This window comes from Chenopodium album, chromosome 10, assembly GCF_948465745.1.
Source record: "Chenopodium album chromosome 10, dcCheAlbu1.1, whole genome shotgun sequence".
NCBI classification, from domain to species: domain Eukaryota; kingdom Viridiplantae; phylum Streptophyta; class Magnoliopsida; order Caryophyllales; family Amaranthaceae; genus Chenopodium; species Chenopodium album.
Genome location: NC_137843.1, coordinates 9,940,529 through 9,951,774, shown reverse-complemented (window position 1 = coordinate 9,951,774; position 11,246 = coordinate 9,940,529). Strand labels below are relative to the sequence as shown.

General features: G+C 34.8%; 2 protein-coding genes across 2 annotated transcripts; both read right to left on the bottom strand.

Moving 5' to 3' along the window:
• Positions 1-728: 728 nt before the first annotated feature.
• LOC145562192 (protein BZR1 homolog 1-like) lies at positions 729-2,993 on the bottom strand. The gene is made up of 2 exons (XM_081622388.1): positions 2,522-2,993; positions 729-2,047 (listed from the first exon to the last, which is right to left on the bottom strand). The coding sequence occupies exons 1-2, from the start codon at positions 2,741-2,743 to the stop codon at positions 1,298-1,300; spliced, it is 972 nt and encodes a 323-aa protein (XP_081478514.1). The 5' UTR covers positions 2,744-2,993; the 3' UTR covers positions 729-1,297.
• A 2,827-nt stretch (positions 2,994-5,820) lies between these two features.
• Positions 5,821-10,914, bottom strand: LOC145563489 (protein ACCELERATED CELL DEATH 6-like). The gene is made up of 3 exons (XM_081623935.1): positions 9,541-10,914; positions 8,485-9,038; positions 5,821-6,610 (listed from the first exon to the last, which is right to left on the bottom strand). The coding sequence occupies exons 1-3, from the start codon at positions 10,310-10,312 to the stop codon at positions 5,894-5,896; spliced, it is 2,043 nt and encodes a 680-aa protein (XP_081480061.1). The 5' UTR covers positions 10,313-10,914; the 3' UTR covers positions 5,821-5,893.
• Between the last annotated feature and the right edge of the window lie 332 nt (positions 10,915-11,246).

Genomic DNA, 11,246 nt, shown 5'->3' with positions numbered 1-11,246 from the left:
ACAATATAATGAGATGATATTTATTTCCATATATACTAATGAAATCCGAAGCAATTTGGTAAAAATCAGCAGAATATGAACATCTATGATTTCCAAAATCTTCATATATAGACATGATCTTCAAATAATAATTAAAAAATTTAAGCGTATTCGGTAATATATCAGCTGATACATTGGGCCTATTGGCAAGGATCATAATGGATTCTCTAAAAATAAGATATGCAATTCAGAGTATTTTCAGAATTTCAGCCATTTTGGTCAGAATCAAGCCAATATACATAATGTTTCCCTCCCAAATTTTGAATAAAAACACAAGTAAAAATGAAGTCATTATACAATGAATAATTATTGCTCCATAAACAGCAAAAAAACCAAAAATTGGAAACTAATTACGATTACAAAATAGGTGGGTAATTTTGCGACGTTCCTGTTGGAAAATGTTAATTAGCACAAATTACAAATTTCATTTTAATAAAACAAAGGACGGCAAAATATTTCAAGATTCGGCAATCAGTAGTAATGAAATGAGAAATCAGCAGGTTAATCAAATTTAACGACAGAGATATCAATGAGAAAAACACAGATGAATCGAATTCTACAGCAAATTCTATATAACTGATTGTACTGGCAGCAATGGTTGATAATTCAAGATTATCAAAAATTGAGTTCCCCAAACCATGAATATTAGCCTAATATACAGAAATCAAAGCTCTGAAACATTGCAATAATCATCACTCTAATTCAAGAAGAAATTTTTAACAGTTAAATGGATAATTCATCATCACCGAAATTGGATGCTGCTATTACAAAGAAAATAATACAGTTGGGGGCTGCTTAGAATTACTACACTAGTCACCACTACATTGTGTCTGAATTACTCTCGGACATGTAACATAAATCAAAAGTTCTACATTTCTAAGCCTCTAAAGCGAACCTAGTTCAACACTCTAAAGTCACAACTTACATATAAAACCTGATATTAACAACCATTTATGCTCAAGAAAACTCGAAAAAACAAACACAGGGGTCGCAGCATTGACATGGCCTGCCTTTCCAACTTGCTAGAGGTTCTGTTTCATGTTATAATAAATCATAAATATGCTTACCCAGCTTTCACATAAGATCTCATCCAAAGTCTGCTGCTCTACCATGATATAGCGATTTCAGGCCTCCGAAATGGCTCCCATTCTATAGGAAACCTGTACAGTTGAGTTTTTACTGGAGATGCCAATTTCAGAAAGTACCAGCAGCTTCCATTCGATTGGCAGAGGCAGACATGAGAATTGCAGGAGTACCTTCAGCATTTGGCCTTGGCACTACCAAGCGTGAGCTCCAAATCATCCGTGCTCACTTCATGTATTCTCTCACCTTCCCAAGCCATAACAGCAGCACCATTTCCAAACTCAAATTCCGGGCCACGTCCTCTCTCCATAGCACCTCCCCATCCTAGGGCCATAGTCCCATTGAGTATCCCCTGCATCGAACTTCTCTGTGCAACAGCTTGTTTCACAAGGTTAAATGTAGGAGAAGATGGAGTGCCTAAGGACGGCCCTGTCTGGAAGCTCACCCATCTACCAGAATCAACAGTCGAGGCATCAGACTCGTCACATTCTGGTATAGTAGGTGGGGTGGTGTTGTTGCGGCGTGTAGGACTAGATGGGGCTGACACAGCAAAAAATGAGTTACGAGCAGCAGATTGTTGAGAGCCAGAACCATTTGAATTCGACAAGGATTCAAACTCAGCTTTACGCTTTGAGCCCCTAGAAGTCGGGGAAGACAACGGGGGAGTTACAGGGGCACTGTTTGATATCCGAATGGGCGGGAGATTTGTAGGAATGGATGCTAGATTACGAAGGAAAGGTAACAAATAATTCGACGGATTTGAATCATATCGCGAAGGGCTTGGGAATGAAGATGATGTAGGACTGGCATGATATGAAGGTATAGGACTAGGGTATGCTGATGATTGTGGACTCTGCTGAAGGGAAGAACACGCACTAATGTTCGCCGACGTCCCCGCCATATCCATTGGTGGTGGGTTGCATCCCTGTAATTGCAATTACATTAGCACACACAGTAATTGCAGCACAATACTAGCTTCATCAAATCACATTATTTTGCCACATTCACAAAATGCCGCAAACTAGACAATTCAATGGTTAAATTTCGCTTTCCTCATACAAATTGAACCAAACAATACCCAGAAAACATTGAATCAAGAATTAAACATCCAATTCTTCATACCAAATTCATTAAAAAAAAATCTGGGTCAAAGGTAAAAAGATCTGAATCTAACAAAAAGGCACAAATCTGGGCATTTCGTCAACTTCAAAGCAACAACAACAAAACTCCAAATCAATCCAAATCAAATCAAGCAACAAATTAATCCCAACTTAGGGTTCTTAAAGTCACAACGATTCAACATCCCCCCATCAAAATCAATCAAAAAACAACCAAAATCAATCAAACACCAACCAAAATCAGATCTAAAAACAGAAGAAAAAGAAAAAAGAGATTTGACCTTGCGATAAGTAGTACCATCTTCTTCAACAATCCAACCAGCTTCTCTACAAAGAGCTTTCAAAACCTCATTATTATCACAATGTTTAGGCAACTTATAATTCCCTTGAGCACGAAGACCAGTAAAGATCTTAGCAGCAATAGCTCGTCTTCTTCTTTCTCTCTTCTTATTATTTTCTCTCTCCTTCCAAGTGGGTAGTCTTCCAGACGCTCCTCCGCCCATATTTTCTCTCTCCTCGCCGTTGGCGCCGCCACCAAGCTCCCGTTGTTTCGCAATCTTGTTGTTGGAGTTTCTCTCTCTAGATTTGATCTGGGTTTCTCTCTCTAGAAGCGTGTGGATTGTGGGAGTGAAGAAGAAGAAGATGAAATGGAGGAGGAGAGAGAAAATTGGTTTGGATTGTAGTATAAGGTTGAGGCAGTTAGGCAACCGTGACAGCCTGCTCACGAGGAGATTGCCTCTTTTCTTTTTTTTGCGTTTTTTATTTTTGGGAATTTATTAATTTTATTTATTTTTGGTGAATATTTATTAATTTTATTATTGGAAATATGGAATGATTACTTTTTGTGAATTTTATAATATTATTACTTGAAATCATACTGTGTGACTCGTGGTCCGTGGGTTAAATATCAAAGATTCGCTTTTTTTGCCCACAATTCATGGGGTTGGGTTATTATAATGTTTTTTTTATTTTTTTTTATTTTTTTTTTATTTTTATATTTTCTAATAATGTTATGAAGACTGAAGTAATTTGCTATTTAAGTTAAGATTGAAAAAAGTTGAGCAACATCTAATGGATAAAGAATTTGGATCGATTGAAAAAGAAGACACGAGAAAATGGTCTACTAAATATTAAGTCACAAAAAACTTACGAACTAACATATAATGGGTATGGTAAATATAGATCTTAGTCTCAAAATGAATTAGTTAGCTCCTTTGAAAACACTATACCTGTTTGTATTTCTGTACATGACGACATGACTTCTATGCTTATAAATTATAAATATTATAATAGAATTTGAGATTGTAGGTATAAAATCTTTATTTCTAAATACAAATATATAATCATGTATTCGTGTGTATGAGAGTTTTCGGGTAAGAAAATATTTAAATTTAATATAAGAAAATTTCAAAGCTTTGTTGGAAAAAGTGGTAGACCCCCAATGACACTTTTGAGGAAAAAACCTTCTTATTGGGCAAACAGTTTGACCTCATGGAGAACGAAAAATAGAAAGTGATATTTGTTTAAATGTGTTTGACTTTCATTTAATTCAATTGGGTTTGTTTGATTCATTTAACTTCTTTTGATTCAATTAGTTTTATTTGAATGTGTTTGATCTTCATTTGATTTAATTAGTTTTTTTTTTTTTTTTAAAATGCATTTAACTTTCATTTGATGGAGAAAGATGGAGAGTGATCGGGTGGGGAAGAACAACAATGGATAAAGATCATAAGATGAGCTACCAACTTACTATTATACATCCCTCTCTATTTTTTTTTTTAAATAAACAAAGTCTAAAAAATTATGAAATATGACAAATAAATTAAGACCGTTGTGATACTTAAAAGGTTCTGAATATGAATCAGTTTTATAATATATATTAAAGATAAGACGATGAAAATATAAAATAAAGATCCTTGTGACACAATTTTAATTAGAGATAAACTATAGAGGAAGGACACAATTTTAGTTGGAGTATTTGGGTCATTGGGTGGGTGGATGTGGTCATGTGGATGACCCAAATATAAAAATACGGAGCATCTGTACGTAAATGGTATATAAATCGAAACGGAGCTATAAAGAATACGGGTAAACGTGATGGTCAATCGTGAAGAGGTGACCACAAATGGGCAAGTAGTCATGGAGAGGCACGTGCGGTAACAGGTTCACAACTGAGATGGGTGGGTCATTAGGGGACCGCCGACCGGACACTTGGCTAATTTTTCGTTGTCCAGAACTTGCCAAGTTACTACCTATTGCTATTGCCAAATATTCCACGCACGTGGATTCCTTTTCCATTTATTTTTCTTTGGTCTCATCTTTTATTATTTCTTCATTATTATCCTTTCCCTTCTTCTATAGTTCTATGGACTCTAAATTAAATACTCTATACTTACATAATTTATTTATGTTGCTTTCGTTTCTTAGATATTTTGTGTCGTTCTTAAAATATCGCTTTATTTTTATTAGAGGGATTTTTTTTTAGCTGGTCACCCTATATAGTATATGGCCGGAGTTATTGAAGTTACTCCTGATTGAGTAATCCCTCAAGTAATTCCTGACCGAATAACCCCTCGACTAATTTTCGACTGAGTAACCCTTGAATGGGTAACTCTTTGAGTAATCCCTAACCGAATTCCTCGAGTAACCCCTGACCAAAGCCTTTGAGTAACCTATTACCGAGTGTTTGACTAGAGTTACTTGAATTATTCGGTCAGGATTTACTGGAGGGGTTCAGTCAGAGTTTATTGTTATTCGGTCAGGGATTACTCGAGGAGTGCGGTCAGGGGTTACTCGGTCAAAGGTTTCTTGAGAGGTTCGGTCAGGGATTACGCTGTAAAAGGTTACTCGGTCAGGGGCTAATCGGCAAGAGGTTACTCGGTTAGGGGTTACTTGAGGGGTTTGATCAGGGGTTACTTGAAGGGTTACTTAGTCAGGAGTAACTCATGTAACCCCTAACCGAGTAATCCCGGTCACACAGTGTGGTCAGCCACACATATAAAAGTAATAAAACCTTTATTTTGCTTTACTTTTATTAGGCATGTTCTTTTCAACTTATTTTTACTAAATTGAAATTATCACTGTTCCTTTATTATATTTGTTCTTTTAAGTTATTGATATTAACTGTATTTTTTTTTGTTTTATTGAACTGAAATTATTTTCACTTAATTTAACTAACTTTTACTAACATTATTGATTTAAGGCAAAGAGAATAAGGTCTTACATTATTGTATATAATTTTTCTTAATCTCATTACTTTACTTTTTTATGTTCCTGTCAAACTCATATGTGAATACGTCATACCTAAAATCTACTAACCAAACACCCCGGCCCTAAGAGATTGATGGGATACATAATACATTGAATCGTTGTTCAGGACTCTATGACCGCACATTGACAAAGTTGAGAAGAAGATGCATTAATGGGTTATTGAACCTCATTACTTTATATAGATCACTGGATGGCCCAAATTGACATTAAGCTTAACAGTACATTATTAAATGGCTAAGAGCCCATATTAAGATTGGGCCCATAGTTTCATTTCAACAATTGTTATTGTAAGAACTAAGAACCCAATGAGTTATTGTAAGTTTAACTAGAGAACATTAATTAACAATACTTTCATTTACATCCCTTAAAATATACAGAGAAAATCAATAATGCTTTCCACTCTTATCCTTCTCACAAGCTAACAACATAAGTGTGAAGGGAACATGAAAAACATTACGCAAGATCTTATTCCTAATACAAGACCTTGGAGAATAGAGAGGAATAAAGAAAACCAATAATGCACCTAAAAACATCCCTCCCACGACTAATACCACAAGGCCTAGCCAAAAAATTACACTATACAACACCACATACAAACCCGCCATGAACGCTACCGACATCATGGCTAGGGAAGTCCCGAGTAAGGGTACCGCAAAGTCAAGTGATAGCAAGACTAGCCTAAGTTCATCGAGCTGAGCCCAAATGAGGGTGACCATTGTGAGGATGGAGGTATACATCGCGATGGTGTTGGTTATCACAAAAACTTGGAAGGCACACTTGTGGGCAAGGGTAGCCATCCCTACATTGGGATTGTTGTTGTTATAACCACCCGGGACAGTGAAGCCGGAGGCAAAGGTCACGGTGGCTACTAGGGTAGCTACCAATAGAAGTGTGTTGATTCTTTCCTTGAACTTGTGTTTACGTTTCCTTAAGGGATGATTTCTTATTGTATTTCCTTGTGGATCAAGGAACATGTAAGTGGGTTGGGTATTGAAAGAGTTATTCCTAGCCATGTCTTGCCCTAGTATTTGTATGTTTACTTTGTGTAGTTGTGGGGCTCTTGGGACACCGGCATTTCTCAAGGATAACCAAGTCAACCGCTGCAAAATTAAAATTGTAAAGTGGAAGAAAATATTATATATAAGAATAAATAACATAGGTACAATGCAATTACTATGGGAAGAAAAAGACTATTCTAAGGATATGATGATAATAACTACTAAAAGAAATAGCAATATTATGGTTTTGGTTGAATAGGAATTGAAAAAGATTTGGAAAACTAAAGAAAAGAACTAGACAATAAGGAGAATGTGACTATGTTAATAGGGTTAGTTGTGTACATACTCCGTTAATTTGATCCATTTGATTCGATCCAAATATTAGGTTATATGATTCAAAATTAAAGATATCCATTAGTTTTAGATATTTGGGATTGAAAATCCAAAATTTATTTCTTTCCAGGTTATTGAATGCTGATTATGTTTATCATGAAGAATTTATGATACATTATTGTAAGCTTGAATATTTTACAATTTCGGATATTTTCTATTAGAGTCCGATTACAGTATTTTTTTCCAATCTAAAATTTTAGTTATTTAAAAATTAGATTACAATGTATCTAATATCTAAAATTGCGAGAGTGAAGGATAGCTCAAGTGGTTAGAGCACATCCTTTCCACTTCTAGGAGATCCTATGGTTGATTATCATCATTCACCTCCGTGGCTCTCTAAATACCAAAAAAAAAAAAAAAATATATATCTGAAATTGCACAACCATATGTGTTCAACTTTATATGACAGTGATCGTGCACGAATAATTGAATGCTACGTGACCAATCTCACTCAAGAATTGAATACGACGACAACCAAAGATTTAAAACATATCTAGTCTTAGGTCCGATTGGGCTCACCCAATTTAGGTAATTAATTTACTATTAAATAAACTTTTACTCATTCAAAACAATAGGAAAGTAAACCACCAGTAATATTATACTTCACCAGTTCACCATTACTGTCTTTTTAATAGCAAAATTTTAACTTTTCTACTACTCACAAAATAATTTATTCCTTCAAGTTCTTTTATTTGCCCCATGAAGGCATGAAGAAGGTTGGATCACTGTATTTATAAAAATTTCTTGCATTGAAAGGTGGATTACTTAACTACTTAAGTACAATCTAATTATTAAATAATTGCGCATTAATTTTTTAATTGTCACTCTTTCATTATAAAAATCTAGCAATAGAAAGTTTGCTATAAAATCTAACGAAACCTTTCTTTATCTCTAACGGGTGAACAACAGCACATGCATCACCATGTTAATGCTCTATTTAGTAATGTCATAATGCGGAACTTTAATTTCTGCCGCCTTTCTTTTTCATAATTTTTACTAGACTTACTAGCTAAAGTAGTGTTTTGATTAGATAAGAATAAGCTAAAGACAAATTGACTAGTAAACGAAGACTTCAAAAGCTAGGTTCAAGACAGATTTAATTACTTGAATTGGGACCACTGAACTTTCAAATTGGGTCTTAGTCACTTTAAGTTTAACGTGGTTTTATCCCAAAATTAATTGGTAAAAAAAGAGTTAGTTCAATAAATTTATACTACGTATTTTTGTTAATTCAGTCCCAACACTTGAGACAATTTATCACAAGAATGTTACGCCGCATAGACGAAACAAGCAAAATTAGACCATATCCTAATGCTCAATTAGAAGGTTAAAATGGAAAGTATCACTCATTATCAAGCTATTTTTTCATATAAAGTATTTTAGATTAAAGGTATTGTCCTCCTAAATAGGTTAAATACGTAATAAGACAATACATTGCTAACAAGCAAGTATTAACGATTGATGATAGATAATAGGGAGTTAGATGAAACGGACCTAGAAAAGTCTAACTCCATACTAATCGATTAAAACACCAAACTTTAGAAAATGCATTTAATGCTTATATAGTTATATGCAATACGTACCTCTTCAAACGAAGGAATGTGATCTCCGATTAGTCCAATATCCTCGGCAATATCAAGGGCAGTGCATCCCTCCTTATTCTGAGCCGATAAATTGACCCTCTTATCCCAAGTAAACTCATAAACCACCTTAGGATGTTTCCACTTAGAAGCCAAATGCAAGGGAGTGTTGCCTTCTCCATCTTTCATGTTGATCATCATCCCAAGCTCCGGCTGTCCTAAGATAAATTTGACAACCTTGGCTTTCCCATTCGCGGCAGCCTCATGAAGGATGTTCCGGCCATTTTTGGTTAGCATAAACCTCGTGTTATCGTGCAAACAGGATATAAAAAGCTTGACTATATCAACGTTGCCTCCGCTGCAAGCCCAATGGATTGGATAGTAGCCATTTTCGTCGATTTTGTAGGCTTGGTTTTGAGACGCCTTATCATTGATTATGCACTTAACCCCGTCTAGGAAGTCTGTATAAGCAGCGTATGACAATGGTGTTTTTCCTTGTTCATCTGTCTTGTACATGACCATATCGTTGTAATTTTGATACATCATTTCGAAGACATCTGCTCAAATTTTCAGTAGAAATACCAATTTAATTATTAGCTAATTCATGAAATTATTCCGGATTTCATAAAATGTTGTTACTATATATTATTGGCTAAAATGTTAAAGGATCATACCTAATAGCTAAAATTGGTAAAATTCATCAATATTTCTAATTTCTAATGCCCATAAATTGCAATAGCCGTTACATGTAAAATACTTACCTTGAAAGTACTAATTATATTGGACAAATGATTTATCCTCACTCTGGATTTCAATTTTTAATTGTATGGGAGCAATTATGATACTACGAGTTTAGTATGACTCAAATTCAAATTAGACCCAATTTAGTCACCGAAATTGACACCTTTTATTACACCAACTTATCATGATTTGTATGTGACTTTGTGAGACATCAAATGTTACCTAAAAATCTAAAAAAAGAATCACCCTATAAACAGAAAGTAAAAAACATAAAAATAGAAGTTTTTTTTTTTTTTTTTTTTTTTTTTTTTGTGGTACCTTTCTTTTTTGCCAGAATAATAGCATGAACAACTGATTTTGCCGAAGATGCTAATAATTGGTTCTCAGACTCTGAAGTAACAAAATCTTCGGAAAGCATGAATTTAACAAGATCCCAAAACTCGGCTTTGATAGCCAAATAAAGGGGAGAAAACCCATGTCCATTCAACTGATAGAACGTCTTTGGGCATTTTGCAAACAAAAACTTAGCCATTTCCTTTTGTTGATTCTCTATTGCTATATGTAAAGCAGTATTTCCATCTTCGTTTTTTGTCTCCAACAAATCAGAAATCAAGTCGGCATGAACCCAAAAAAGTAGACTCTTAGCAGCCTCAAGCTGGCACGACCGTGCAGCAACATGGATAGGAAGATCACCTTTATTGTTTCGAAGGTAAAGAAGCCGCGGACTTTGTTGAATGATAGTGTTTATGTTAGTTAGGCCTATACTTGCTGCTATATGAAGGATGGTACTGTTGTCTGACTCTAAGACTAGACTTGAGTAGTCGAAACCGTGGTTAAATTCTCTATACAAGAGATCGATGTTGTTGTTGATGAGCATTGAGTAGTGACCGGCATCAATAGAGGTAGTCGACTTGGGTAGTGAATCTGACGATGATAGTGTATTGGTGATTACTGAAGGTGAAATTGATGATGACCGCGACGACAACGATGAGTTGATTTCAGGAGTGCTGTTACTACGGCTTGGGTGGCTTTGGGTCTGATGGTGACAATTGGTTGGATGAATTTGTTGGGGTTGTAATTGAGCATCCATGAGTGAGGTGAGCTAGTGGTAGAATGAAGGGTAGAGCACATGAGTTAATACTACTTTGTGTATTATTGGATAGTTGGGGTCCTTTTTAGCGGGGTTCGTTGTTGGTTTCGTAGAGTAAAAGATGTTAAAGCCGACAATAAAGTTTGGTGGGTGCCATTTTAATATAAAAAGACCTTGTTATGTAATAATTGAGGAGGGAAAGAAACTAAGAACATGGATCATAATCATAATATACTCATGTTGAATCGGGTGAAACATTAAAAAAAAAAATAAAAAAAATAATGTATTCATGTATATGTAGGCATTGTGGCATGTTATACCCCCTTAGTTTATCTGGGTACAATTCTTCTTAAATTTAACTTATTAGCTAGCTACCTGGCTTGTTACAACTTGCAAGTTTTGAAAAATGAAGTTAAATATGTCGACTAAATTGAAAATAATTGTATTTGAAATTATTAGAGAAGTATACATTAGGGAAAGTATAAGCTAACAATTAAGAGTGCAAGAATGAAATGCACAAAAGTAACGTAATTAACTAATAATCCACGTTTAAAGACAAATCTAGCTAGATAGCAAATACTTAATTGATTTTCAGTGATCACTTGAATTGAAGTAGCAATATGCGATATGAATGCTAATGGTGTACAGCATTATTATTATATATTACTATTAATAGTTTTGATTGACTTGTCTTCAGATTTGTTGATAAGGTCAACTTGCTTCTCATTGGCTATTCTGGCTAAACCTTAGTTCCAAAAGGATATACCCCCTCCGTTTTTAAATACTTGCTCCACTTTTCTTTTGCGGCCGTTTTTAAATAGTTGCTCCATTTTCTTATTTGGAAAGCTTTTATAATATTTGATTAATTTCTCTCAACTAGTGGGACCTAATTTTATTACTTTTAGATTCTCTCTTCTCTAATTTACCTTCCACT